Consider the following 14,798-nt stretch of genomic DNA (forward strand, 5'->3'; position numbering starts at 1 on the left):
TATTCCTGTTCTGATTTGGGCACCTGAACATGATGGCTATCTTTCTTCTTTTCAGAAACACTTTCTGAACCACAACCTGACCTCTCTATTGTCAGTGCATTCAATTTGCTCACATGGTCCTAGGATGAGATAGACATAGCTGCAATGGATGTGATGTTCTCAAAGTGCACTGGCATGCATAGTTCCCATTTGGAGAACACTGAGATAGAGAATACTCAGCCACAAGATTATTGTTGTACAACTTACATAGCTCATTTTATCCAGAAAGATAACACAGGCATTTCACAAGTACAGGACACACACCGCCAGTGAAATGTTGCCAACCTTGCTCTTAAGAGCGGTGAACAAATACTACATGGCAGCCAGCAAACCAACTGGTGAAGGGAGTGCTTTGGCTACAAGAGCAGCATTAACCATTTACTTGCATAAGAACAAGTAAAAGGTGCCCAAACTCAGTCTTCCTGTAACATTTAGTCAGAATTCAAAAAGCTCAACAAATCACTCAATCTACTGTAGAAAACCCAACATTTGAGTCACTGTTGCAGGAATACAAACCCCTTTGGTCTTGGGAAGCCAAGGGTCTACAAACACTTTGTGATGCCCATTTTCACCCAGGAAAAAGAAATGTAATAAAACACAGTTTTGACTGTTCATTAAGAAATTCATCAGACTTCAAACGATCCACCTAACTTCTGCCTGGTGAAAATGTCATTATTTCTATGGACAACCAAGCACTTCCATTGCCTCATTCCCTCCTCATGTTTTGCAAGCTGCTATACATAACAAATAACTATCTGTGTTTGGGAGATAATATGGGTTTGGTTTTGAATCACAGAATTATCACCCAACTGCATTTTTATTATTTGTAACAGTATAATATTGAAAGATCCTAATTCTAAGCCTACTGAACTAGAATCTGTACCCCAAAAGTAGTACCTCTGAGAAGCCTACGTGTCAGATAGCAGGTAACAAATTCCTTGAAGCAACTCAATAAATGCGTAACAAAGGCAATAAAAATTTATCAAAAACTCTGCAGAATGCAATGGCTAGAGGACTACAAAAAGAGGAGTTTCAGTGAACACAAATGAAGTCAGGTTTTGCAGTTTTAATGGACAGACAGGACAGGTATGGGCCATGTGATTCCTACAGGTAGGGATCATACTTTTATAAATGAGACAAGCCGAAAAGTGAGAGGAGAAAGCTGGGCAGAAATTTGAAAGAAAGTGCAGAAACTAGTGTTGACAAGGTTTTAAAGTGAGGAGAAATAGTGGGGAAGGGAGACAAATAACAAAGAAAAAGGAGAAGTATAGACTTGTATAGATTTCTCTTACATTCTGAGGCAGCTGGTGCATCCGTCTACACCTCTACAGGGAAGACATTTGTGAGCTCTGAAATCCACCCTTCCCGTCATCAGCCCCTAGAAATTGCTCTCACAGCAAGTTGAGCCAACTGCCTTGTTTATCTGAACATTAATTATGATTCTTAATTTTAAAGCATCACCATATGGTTGAGTCTTGGAACTGTGCATATGGAAAGGAATAAGCATGTGAACTCTGAATAGGCACAACTTTCATCAAAGATATGAAACGACACCCAGTTTCAACAGGTTTTTCTGTTCTCACCTCTAAAATCAAAATCTGAAGTTATACAGGTGTGATAATGGGAGAGTGGGAGACTTTTTAACTGAAAAGTATTCTTCCTGGAAAGATTATGTATTGATTAGAGAGATATATAGAGAGGAAATATATAGAGAGAAAAGTAAGCAGCCAGACTTCTCCACTATGCCGACATCCAAAGATGTTTTGTGCCGTAACTGTATGTACCTGTGCACCTCTGGGGAAGAGAAAAAAAGAAACAAGCAAAAAAATTCCCCAAAACCACAACACAGCTACTAATCCAAAACGTGGCCATCAGGAAAGGGGCTGGTATGAGGACTAGCCAGGAAATGGTAGTTAGCCTCTGCCACCTGAGCAGAAATTAAAGGGAGAGAAAATGTTTTTGGGCTTGTCACACAGGATACAGAGCAACTGGCAAAGAGTAAGTGCAGAGGTTTTTGGTTTGGTTCTGGTGTGGGTTTTTTCTTTCCTCTGCTGGAAAATGGTGAGCTGTATGTTTTGGCCTATTTTAAAAAGCCTTAATGTTTGTAAGGCCCTAAGTAAGGGAAAGTGTCTCTTTCCAAAAGGGGAAAAAAAGTGGTTTCTGCTACATAGGTGAATTTCAAGTTAGCTTTAGCCTTGGTTAGCTTAAGATGTTTTCTGAAGGCTGAAACAATATGTGAGGCAATGGCAACTACTGCATGTAGGGGAATATAAATGTTCTTTCAAGGGCATTTGTGCAGTCACAGAAGAAAATCGTAAGGCTTCTTCAAGCAAGAAGCCCAAAGGCACCGTTGAAAAACCTGCTTGGGTTTGTCTGGCTTTCTTAAAAAAGAACTTCATATTTCATAAATAAAGCTTTATATTTCAAAGCTTGTCCCTTAAAGCAGTGCTACCAAATCACTGCATCCACACATACAGCCTCTGCTTAAAGCAGGATTTTGCAAGTCCAGCCCTTGGTAGGATTCATGCTCCACGTTGGAAAAAGCCAGTTCAAAGCCTGCCCTAACTCAGCTCAGTAAACAGAACTGTCTTCACAATACTTCTCCTAAAAAAAATAAAAGTTTTCGAACTCTCATTCTAAGACAAATGGGAAACATGTTTCTGTGTAGCATGTACCTAAGAACAGGAAGCCTTCAGCTGCTCAAAACCCAGTGTATGCGGCTACTATTCTGTTTGTCTTCCTCTCTGCAATCCCATCAAGAATCCAAAGAGGGTTTGGAGCATGAGAGTGGCTTATTGCATAATGGACACCCAGAGATTAATTCTTCACCCCAGGAATCCAAAATCTATACAATGATGCTAGAAACCTCACTTTAGACAAGTCAGAGCTTGGATACAACAGGGACAGGCTCAGTTCAGAAAGAAGCTTAATGTCTAGACAAATAAATTTAGAAAAAAGTACAGCTCCTGTGTTAAACATGCCACAAAGAAACAAAATAACATTACTGCAATGGATATAAAATCTTTGATTTGCATATCACTTCCACAACTTGGCTCCACAGATCACTCAGCTGCCCAGATGTCCAGTCTGGTACTCACTGTCACATCCCCTCTTTGATATCCTCTGGGCAAACCCCATTTCTTTAATTTCTGTGTACTTTATCTAAAATGATATGGACTGAATAATTCACTCCACAACTCAGGCCAGTTCAAATTTCAATCCACAGCATTGTAAAGCATTTCTATTACAGAATATTTATTGTGTTATATTATGCTACACTTTTTCATTTGCATTGTGTATGCCAATTCTCCCCTGGTTTACACATGCATAAATCCACTATGCCCAAAGGGGACCTTGTCCCCATGTATGGCTGCAGTCCTAAGAGCTGAAGGAAGTGTGTGTGGGACAGCATTCCCCAAAATAAGCCAGCCATGACCACCATTCCCTCCTGAACTGTTGCCAGTGCTTGTGAAACCATGGGCTCGTCTAGCACATGGGTAGTTGGCCTGAAGCAAAGTGACCTCCTCCCCTGCTTCAATCTCCACAAGCATCTGGAGGCCACTAAAGAGATGCAGTCCAGTCTCTACAGTAAAAAGCAAGATGTATGGCTGTGGGCAACAGCATGAAACCCCCTCCCACTCCTTGTCCACACAGGAGACCACAGGCAAGGCACAAGCGGGGAAAGTGACCTGCACTACAGAGGAGCTAGCAACATTGGGAGCACGTCCCCACATCCCCATGCATGCCTGTACAAAGACATCTGGAGTGGATGAATAAGACAGGAATAACGACAAGCGTCAGGGTAAAACTGGGCTATCCAACAAAACAGGCAATGGGTAACCCTTATGCATCATGCCCATGATCCCACGAATGCAGGGAAAAGCTGCTCTGGATCTGTGCACACTTAAACCAGAGGAAACACAGTGTCTACATGAAGTACTAAAATAAACAGAGAAGGAAAGGCAGTCAAAAACTGATCAAGCTCATGCTCAAAAGCTCGTTACATGTGTTTAAACATGGCTGTGGTCTTGCATGCGAATAAATACACTTTTGTTTGAAGTGAAACAACCAGGCATTTGACATCACTTCCATTTGACATGGACTTCCTAAGCTGTGCAATTTTAGATCTACAAATAATGAAATAATTACCATCCTCAGTTTACTGTATGCTCAGTAACCTTACTCTGATTCAAAATAGAGCTGGAATGTCTATGAGACCTCAGTCCTGCTAATTCTAGAAGTGTGTAATGTGACATATCTACATGTATTCTGTATTTTTCTACAACTTGGTATAAGTAGGTAGAACTTCCTCACCAGGCAGCCATGCACACAGTGAGAGTGTATCTTCCACACAGAGCTGAGAGCCCTGCCAGCAATCCCTGCACTGATGCCAGTGCTCTTACAGTAAGTTTGCTCCAACTCCTGCTCTGTTTTGTGTAAAGAGCTGCCTTCCAGGACTACTTTTTAGGTCTAATTAATTTCTTAATAAAAATAACATTTAGTTTATATGCTAGTCCTCAAATCTGGGTCATTTCTAGTTCTCACCAGTCATTCTAAGAGGCCCCAAACTCCATTTCATTCAAGTCTGTTCTTTCATCCCACAGTTAAAAACTAAAACACTTCTAATATACATTTGCTTGGCTTTTTTACTTTTTCACACAGCAAATTTAGGCACGACTGTAGGATGTACTTGGCCAATTTGTCTAACAAATATTTACAATCAGACAATTAAGATTCCTCTGCAGAACTGCAACTTTCCCACGTCAGTTTTATCTCAGACAACTTTAATATTGCCAGTAACCTTAATAAATATAGCAACTAGTGAGTGCAAAGTATCACTTATGTATATTTATGTTCCAAATGAAGACTTGGATGAAAATACTGGCTGATACTAGCAGCTACAGACTTTTAACCACTTTTCTCTAAATCAAACTGTTAACTTATTGGTTCCTTTAGTAGTCATCCAACCCTGTGGATAAAGCACAGGAGTGCAGATGACAAAGTCTGGCTTTCTGGGCAAGGCATCTCACCTTCCTTTGCCTCAGCACTTCAACATCTGCATGCAGAAAGTGCTATATAAGCCTGGTGCTAGTTAGAACTATTTGTTGCTGTCACTTAGAATTTTCCTCAAGGCTTTCAGGCATCAAAATGGCACCATGAGTACTCGAAATGCACACGAATGATCTTGATGTGTACCTGAATGACCCCTACAAAGTTTAGAAGAGCTCAAGTCTCAAGATGAAGCCAGGAAGCAAAGAATTCATATTAATCCTAATAGAGACCAAGAACTGAACTTGTGTCTGATTCCCATGGAGGCTCACAGTGAAAGGTGCTATTCCTCTTACCTTGCACGTTTTCAAACAGTTCATCTACTGCCTTTTTACCTTCAGGAAATGAACCATATGAAATCAGTCATACAGGTATTAGCAGCAATAACTCCTTTTTTCAAACCTGTGTGTCAGTGGACATAAACCCTGGGCCTGTTCCAACCTCACATTTTTCCATTCTCATAGTTATTCTGCCATCTGAATTGCACAGACCTTTTTCTTTCCCTTTGGTTTTTTTTCTTTCTTTCCCTTTTTCTGCCATGGAAAGCAAAAGCATTGCCCACATGTCAGAAAAACAAAAGTTACAACATATTCAAGACTGTGGTCAAACATTGTTTTCCAAATGGAAAGCACAGTCAATTCTGACCTGGCCAGTATATGCTTTTAAATCTTCAAAACTGCCTATAAAACTACTTCAAATCTACAACATATATAAAATTTATATAATCTATGAAGTGGATTTACACCCTATAACAAAGCTATCTACACATCTGTATAATCTATAATAAAAACTGCCTGGCCAGTTTTTGGCCTAGGTTTGTAAATCCGTTTTACAGCCTCCTGACCTGCCGCGCTATGTCCTTTCACAGCACATTGGGGCTGGGACCTCCAGTCCCGGCACAGCGGGTGAGCACAGCCTGCAGCACACATGCTGCTCAACAGTGCAGATCAGGCTGCTGGACCTCCGCCACGGGAAGCAAAATAAGGTTGGACTTGTTCCTATGTATGCATTTGAGATTTACTTCTCTCAAAGACAGTCCCTGACCTTGACCGTGGCCTTTTAGATTTACGGATTGGTAAAAGGGAACTGAGGAATGAAAACACTTGAAGCTCCTTACCCTTCTATTTACCACACCAGATGGCTGCTAATTGTCAGCATCAGCCCAGTTTTACCATGTGCCTGGGTACAAGAGCTGTATCTTATCAGAGACTGTGTGAAGGATGGCTTTTAACAGGTCTTTGCTGTCATAAGGCATTTTACTCATCTGGAACTCTGAGTGATCTGAAGAATTTTTTGCTGGATACTCCTCTCCCCCAGGCATTTACCTCTTGAAAACAGTAGCTACCGACAGGTTTGTGCTACGGATGTGTGGAATGTTCCAGCTGGTCAAGAAATTTGACCTGATCTTCAGGAAACCCTGAAATCAATGAACCTCAGTTATCCCCAAACCATAGAGATGTACCAAGTATGTGAGTATGAGATAACAGCAGATTTCTAAGAGGGATCACTGCTTTATCCTGAAATGGTATCAGAGGTTTCAACTTTTAATAGCCAGGCCCTAAAAGCCCCTCAATCTTCCACTTTTTCTCTGCATCACTAATCTCTCCCTGTCCCTCACAAAAGCCTGGATATAAAACTATATTTGCTGGCCAGTGACTTCTGGAATGGAGTGGACAATTATTTAGTTCCTAAAACAAATGAATGTTAAATGCAAGGACAACTTTAAGCTTTTTTTTTTCTTTTTCCTGGGACTAGCCTTGGTGTTCATGTTGCATCTGTTACCTTACCTTCCATAAAAGCACGGCCAGCAACAGGAAGATGAGAATTCCCACCAGCAAACTGATGGCAATGATCCATCCGACAACATACCCACGAGGCTCCAGATTGTGCAAAGCCTCAAAGACCACCTACAAAGCAATTAGAAAAAGATCTTTTTATGATTGGAAGTTGCATTGTTTTCTCTTGCACTCATTAAACACATTGCATGGTGGCCTCACGGATCGTATTTCATCTGTCAAGCAAATACAGAATGCGCTCTTAATTTTGTGCTTTCCATCTATTTTTCGCAAGGATTTAAAGCTTTCAAGTGGACTCTAAGTAGCCATGCATTGGATCCAAAGGATATCAGCTTCCAGTCTGAAATAAGTCTTACCCTGCCAGTCCACCATCCCACCCCATACACTGAACTTGTTCTGGTGCTGGTCCACTAAAGGTGCAGAAAGGCTTGCATGAATAGCTCATTCCCTGGGGTTGGCAGGGATTTCCACGACATCTCGCATGGTTTGTCTTACTCAACATGTTCCTGGGCCTGCCAAATACCCTGATGCTTTACATGAAACACTCATGTTTGCTGAGCTTGTTAACTTATTTTCCCCTACAAAAAAATGGCACAACTCACATACAATCCTATTGAAAACAAATTGTCCCTGCTGTGCTTCACAAGGCACATTGTGTGAAAGAGAGAAGGGCGTGTGCAGTCCTGGTTCTTCTGGGAACACAGAGAGCAGTCCCCTGCTGTTCTCTTCTCTCTATTTGTATAGCATGTATGGCAAGGAAATACTTTCTACAGAGAGCTTTCCTTAACCATCTGCCTTAAGAAGAAAATGGGAGAAAATTATACCGCTCATATACACTATGTGAATTTCCAGTCTCTTGTTTCAATCAAAACCAGTTTCTCAGCGGAAAACTCAAAACCAGTTCTCCTCAGTGAAGGCTATTTCTATGTTAAATGTTGCAATTTAATATCCAGCAAATGCAGAGAGACAGCAGAGATATTTTCTTTTTAAAGGTAATACGTTTGCTTTGTCTGGCTTTATTTCGGTTTGTTTTGGAAGGCAAAGCACAGAGTTTTCCTCCCTCCTTCACAAACCCCTTTCATCATCTTTGCTTAAAAACGTCAAAACCCGCTCCTAGATATGAATTGTTAAATCAATCTTTTAAACAAAACAAGAAAAAAGTGGTAGTTAAATTGGATGAAAGTCTGGGATTTAGTCAGATACGGTCGTGAAGTACCTCCATTCATTGGTGACACCATTCAAACAGCATAATTTATGAGACAGGAAAAGGAACACTATGCCATACAATGCATATGGGTGCTGAAGGTGGGCATTCAGGAAAAGGCTGCAACAGGGAGGTGATGGCAGCACTGGAACAGGGGCCAAAGAGGCTCTGGGCTCTCCATCCTTGCAGGTTGCCAAGCCTTACACAAAGCCCTGGGGATCCTGAGCCAGTGCAGGTAACAGCCCTGCTTTGAGTGCAAAATAGGACAGGAGAGCATCCCCAGATGCCACTAACAATCATTTCTCTGTTTCTGTAAGCATCTGCAGCCTCAGCAAACACCCACACAAATCACAGGCACAGGTGAGAGTAAGCAGTTGAGTAGAGCTGTATTTCATCATGGCATTCCATGAAGAAGGACTTGAAGATCCTTCATCTCAGTTTCACAGGCTAATCCTGATTAAGACCACAACTTTTCTGGGGGAGGAATTTGAACACAGCTGATTTACACACACTGGGTTTTTTTCTATTAATGAGAAATTATCAGGCATTTGGTGACAACATGGAAACATAACAAATGGACAAGAACGAAGCTATACATAGATAGCATTATCCAAACATACTTCCATAACTAGTATCACAATGCTCAAAATAGTTCTCAACCATGGGCCATTTCTTCACCCACACAAAAAGAGTAATTCTGGTGTTTCAGACATTAGCACAAAGCCTTTGTCAGACTTTAGACATCTTGCTGAACAGAAACAGTTTCCTAAGCAGCAGTTTCCCTCATAGCCAAGACGAGTGTAAGGGAAATACCAGACAGAGAGATCAAACACAAGTCTTGTCCCTTCCTTGTATTTCTGAGCCAGTTTGGAAAGATGATCTGATGTGGCAGTCCATTTCTCACGGAGGCTATGGATAGCATCCATCTTGCAGACACAAGTTAGATGAGTATTTCTTAGATGACAAGGCACTAATTTGTTTTCCTTTCTGACTCTAAAATAAAAAAGAAACCCTCCTAACATTGTAAGTATTGCCAAGTTTAGCGAAGAGACCTTTCAGGCAGTCCCTGGATGCAAAATGAGGTGGTGTCTTCTTCCCACTACTCAGAGAGTAAATATTAATACAATACAATCTCGAGCACAATAGACCTGTATGTCCTTCATGCTGCCAAAAGACAGAGCTAGGAATAGCTGCAGAGATCAAATCAGACATCATCTGTAAAGCAAGAGCCCCAAGTTTCAGGTTTGAAGCACTCTGGCTAGACTAGCTTGGCTGTGTCTTTTGCAGGCACAGCTCGAGCTATAAGGGTAGAAAGCCACAACAGCTTCTTATTCATCCAGTTTATTCTAGCAATCTGGAACCAACAAACAAGCATAAAATCCCACTGTTCATGGCTTTGTGATTTGGAGAGAAGCAGGGACACTGCATGTATTAATGTCCTTATCCCTCTCAAGCTCTCATGCAACCACTGCAATGAGCTTTGGTGAAGCAACCAACCAACAACAAAAAACCCAAACTGAACCCCAGTCAAAGCAGACTGAGCAGACAGTGTACATCACATGTCAGGGTGATCAACAAGAAGTCAGTAGAGTAAGTGGTGGGAGGCCAAGGAAGCAAGTCATCCTTGGATGGGGAGAGGTTGGAGGCAGAGGACGGTGTTAACAAATAGAAGAGAGACATCCACCACTTGACCCGTGGCCATCACACAGTCTCTGAAAGCCAATCACCAGCAAAACCTGAACTCCTCATCCCATCCACCCCAGCAGATCCCCAACAGGGCAGCCAATGTTTGGGAGCACAAGGCAGTCCCCATCCCCAGCCCAATGCATTTCCCACAGCCCTAACTGATGGAGAAGACAGGAGTGATACGAGCAACTGATACAGAAGATAAGGCAGGTGGGTTTGGGAAAGCATCTCAGAGAGGGCAGTGGGGGCAGAAGCCGCCTGGTTCAGAGAAAGCAGATACAACAGTCATGAAATATGGAGCGGATTACAGGCTTGTTTTCAGACTGCGACAAACGCTAGGGAAAGGCTGTGGAAAAGCAGAGTTGTCTTGATGATGTATGAGGAGTTTTAGTTACATATTTATCTTCTGCATTTCACACCATACTGGTGGAATTTGGAAGCAGGGAAGCCCGGGAGGCAGGGTATCTTGCCATTTAGTGAGACATAGCTCACACGTCAATCAGGTTTTACACAAAGGAACTTCCTTTCTGTAAAACAAGAGGGCTTCACCCTACCACTGGTTTTTGAAATGCTGAACCTGCATGGGACAAGGGCATCTACTAGTTCATCATCTACCTGTGCCAAACACTTGCTATATTCTGATAATCTTAATGAGCAAACTGAAAAGAATCAGAATTATATATATATATATTTAGTGCTTTTAAAACACCCTCCAGTAAAGTGTGTAGGCAAGAAGTTAAGAGGTTAACTGAGTAGGAATTTTGCAAAACCCTAAAGGACATACTGTGCTGAAGCCCTTTGCAGAACACACACACGCTGCTGCACTGGGACTCAAAGACAGGAAACATACTTCAGCAAAGTACCCTTAGAAATATATAATTGCGAACTTTTCATTTCTTTTTGCTTATAGAGTCTCAGAATCATAGCCTAGTTAGCATTGGAAGAGACCTTAGAGATCATTTAGTTTCCACCTACGTGCATTTAGTTCCTACCTAACTGAATTTTATGCACTTGTATCATGAACCATAGCATTATGGAAGGCACTGGCTTATGATAAAAATGTTACTTTATTTTTCTATTATCACCCAGAATGATTCTGGTGTTTCAAACCACACTGCTCTGCTGGCTGATTTGTCCATCCAGGTGTCATTATACTTGAGGGGACTTGCAAATAAGACACCATTCTCCTATATCTCTGTACATAAACGTACCTAAATCCTGAGAAAAGGAAAAAAAAAATACATGTAGAGGAGCCACTTGCCTGTGTCAAATTAAATATGGGGTGACTGGGCTGAAAATGAGGAAACAGTGAACTCTATGCAGGAGGAGAGAAAGGTTGAAAATCTATTCAGCTTTGGATCTATTCAGACTCAGACATATTTAGCTGGTTCTGACATGGTGAAATCCAGCTTATTCTTCCCTCCACAATGGCATTCAGAGAGGGAAGTGTCTCTGAGAGAAGGACACTTTTCCTCCTGCACACAAGCAGAGAGCACAGGATGCGAATCCTTGGATCTGGTATTTGACCACGGTGGTCTCATGAAGCTTATTGTTGGTTTTGCCTCACATGCAGAGAAGGGAGCCAAACCTTCATGGAAACCCATATGCTCAAGAAAAGAAAGCATGCCTCCTGAAAATACCACACCATCAGTTTCAGCCAATACATACTCCTGTTAATACAACTGTCACTACAGAGCCAAATCCAAACTCTGCTCACCTTCTTCATGTGACTTGTCCAATATTGTAACTGGAGACAGAAAATATATCATTCCAAGTCACATGCAACCATATCCAAATCCAGAGAAATAATTTCCAAGAATTGCATAAATGCATCTTTTTTTCTAAAAAAAAATGGGTTCATTTCAAAGACAGCTGCTATCCAGCTTGCAAATATTTACATAAGCTTTTGCATCTCCCTTACAAATACTCTACTTGAGTTTCTGACAAAGATGATATTTATAGGGGTGGTCCTGCCACCAACAGCAGCTCTTACACTAACATCACAAATACGAGTCTCCAATTTCCTTTTCTCTTCTTTATCAATTACTTGCACTTGATATTGTACACTATAGTGTAAAAGTATAGTAAAAGTACAGTGAAGTAAGGGCACCTTGTTCTAAACAACCATTTGAACATGCTAATAAGTCTACATTCAGCTGTATGACGCAAATAGGCCTCTTCTCTCAAATCTGCCATGAGAAAGTATCTAACAAAATGTTTTTTTGTTGTTAGGGAACACTTTCATAACCATACTCAAAGGAAGTCCATGCACAACTGTTCAGAAGGAGCTGCTATCCAAATGGATATGGTACAGCGGTCTATAGTCACTGAAAAGAATCCAGGATAAGATTTAAAAAAGGAAGGGAGGAGTATGAACAAAGACATTTTCTCTCTCCTATCTCTACTTCCAGCTGAATAGCTGTGGCTTGCAACAAGTACTATTCCCTTCTGCATTCCGCAAGAGAAGGGTGAAAAATGAATACTTTGAGCCAAACCACATGTCTTAAATTTTTCCCTGAACATGACCCTATGCAAAACATACCAGTGGTGAAGCCAACAGACATATGGAAAGAGCATAAAGGAGGGAGCAAATGGCACTCACATTAGCAAAGACTGGGAATTACAAATTGAAGTTACATGGCTACAACATGTCAAGAATGCTCCTTTACAGCTAGGGCTTCCCAGGAACTAGAAGCAAGCTCTTGCTTGAAGATTAACATAGCTTTCCAGCACACACAGTGCGCTTTGTCATCATTGCAACTCAAGGCTTGATGAAAGGCTTTCCGGGAACAGGAAAAGAACAATGTTTTGGGGTTTTGTTTTGTTTTCTTTTTTTTCCTCCAAGCATTAGATAACAATGAAATACATCAGAGCTCGCATTCCTAGATAAGAGCATTTCTAAAGATTGAACATGAAATCATAGCAATCCCACATATATTACATAGTGTCTATCATTCTGAGAGATTCTAAAACCATTTACAGATCAAAACTTTTGGCAGAGAGATGCTGGCTTCTTGCATTTCAACTAGGGCATGGGTATCAGAGTCACTTGTTCAGTCAGTGAAATTTTGCCACAAAATCACAAGATTTGCTCTATGCAAGCTGCAGAGCTAAAGAGAAATCAAGCAATGTATTAAAAATTAAGGCTGCAGGCACATTCCCAGAGAAGCTAGCTATGCTTTCTATTTCAGCTGCCAAGCCTATTTTTTAATGCTTTTATAATGGTCCAGAAAACTGACAAAGAAAATAAAACAGAAGGGAAAAAATGGTGTCCTGTCAAATAAAATATATACATATATACACATATTTCTGACATTTCTGACAGGTCTAATAAAATAGAAAGTCGGGTTGCACACATGAAGGTGGAGAAGATGGTATTGGTGTGTCTACTTTCAGACTGAAGGTATTAAATGGATGCAGGTTCAATTCTTCCTTTGCCTGTAGGGTTTTAAATCCATCATCTCTGAGAAATGCTTTAATATGGGATGTCAGTGTCTTCCAAAAGTGCGTTGAACTCAATGCTATTACACTCAAACCTCAGTAGAACTCACTGAAATGGAGTCAATGAGAGAATGGTTGCATGGGCTGGTGGCTATGGCAATCACTGGGGATAAAAGGTTAATTGAGAGGTGGCATCTAGATCATGTCTCAAAAATACACAACAGGAGGAGAAATTGAAAGTGGTCCAGATTAACTTTGATCCTCATGTGAGACAGAAATAAGAAATTAAACTTCAAAATCTCATCAGGCAAAAAGAAAGCTGATTTCTGTGTGGCCGCCTATTCAATTTTCATGTGTAAGTATTAGGCGGCTTGGTAGTAGGAAACCAAAGCAAAGTAGGAAACCTCCTCCTTCTCTAGTAGATTATAAACATGGCCTTGTACGGTTCTGCTTACAGCCAAAACTATGTAGTGAATTTGCCTTGAACTTTAATACTTCCCCTTCAAAATTCAATCACACGTAGATCACCACAAAATGCAGTATCAGGTCATATATAAATTCTGCCAGCTCAGCACAATGGAACAGTTAAATGAATTTGACAGTTTAGACCCCCTTGCCCATTTTCACAGCTCCCCAGATATCATTAACACTTCCAAATATTTCACACTGGCACACCTGAAAAGACTTTTCTGGGGTTTCAAGTCTCTGCTAGATTTTAAAGAAAAATCTGAATTAGATTAAAGCAGATGTCAACCTTAGAACAGGAAGCTAAACCTAATTTTGGCACAAGTACCTCAACGGTATTACAATTTTGACTAGCACGACACAGATCCTTCTGCTCCAGAGAACATCATTCACTGCAATGGCATGGTTATCACAGGGGACAAAACCACACAAGTACAGTTCACATTGCTGCTAGTCTAGCCAGACAAAGTCTGGGCACTGTCATGGGCTAAGCCCAGCCACACATTCCAGTTTGTGTAGAGTTTTCAATGATCGCCAGCACACTGGGATCAGGAAACCATTCTCTTCAGGTTTATTCAGGGAGTCCAGAGAAGGGCAATGGAGCTGGTGCAGGGCCTGGAGCACAAGTGTGATGAGGAACAGCTAAGGGACCTGGAGGGTGTTAGTCTGGATAAGAGAAGGCTTGGGGGGACCCTACTGCTTTCTACAACTGCCTGGCAGGAGGATGGAGCCAGGAGGTGGCTGGTCTCTGCTCCCAAGGAAAAAGTGATTGGACAATAGGAAAAGGGCTCAAGGTGCACCAAGGGAGGTCTAGACTGAATATTAAGAAGCATTGGAAGAGGCTGCCCAGGGCAATAGTGGAATTGCAATCGCTGGAATTGTTCAAAACCCATGTTTTGGCCCTTAGTGACATAGTTTAGTGGTGGCCTTGGCAGTGCTGGGGGAAAAGTTGGACTTGATGATCTTAAAGGTCTTTTCTAACCTGGTTGATCCTATGATTTACTTACTGGTTTTTCTTCTGGGCTCCCATTGGGTATCTCCACAACTCTGAGGTCAGGGTCCACCCGCACCCTTGCCCTTGTGACGAACTGAATGACTGATGAACTGTCCTGAGCAGT

At 41.4% G+C, this 14,798-nt stretch overlaps 1 protein-coding gene across 1 annotated transcript in view; it reads right to left on the minus strand.

Moving 5' to 3' along the window:
- ITGA9 (integrin subunit alpha 9) overlaps positions 1–14,798 on the minus strand; it is a 214,367-nt gene that overhangs the window by 10,622 nt on the left and 188,947 nt on the right. Inside the window, exons 26-27 of the mRNA XM_061375024.1 lie at positions 14,688–14,789; positions 6,876–6,995 (exon numbers count right to left, since the gene is read on the minus strand). Of these exons, the coding sequence (XP_061231008.1) occupies positions 6,876–6,995; positions 14,688–14,789 (222 nt within the window). The remainder of the gene's footprint in view (positions 1–6,875; positions 6,996–14,687; positions 14,790–14,798) is intronic.

The sequence above is a fragment of the Neopsephotus bourkii genome, unplaced genomic scaffold (genome assembly GCF_033783945.1).
Source record: "Neopsephotus bourkii isolate Nb327-2 ecotype Australia unplaced genomic scaffold, CSIRO-AGI_Nbou_v1 NB_1655, whole genome shotgun sequence".
In the NCBI taxonomy this organism is placed as follows: domain Eukaryota; kingdom Metazoa; phylum Chordata; class Aves; order Psittaciformes; family Psittacidae; genus Neopsephotus; species Neopsephotus bourkii.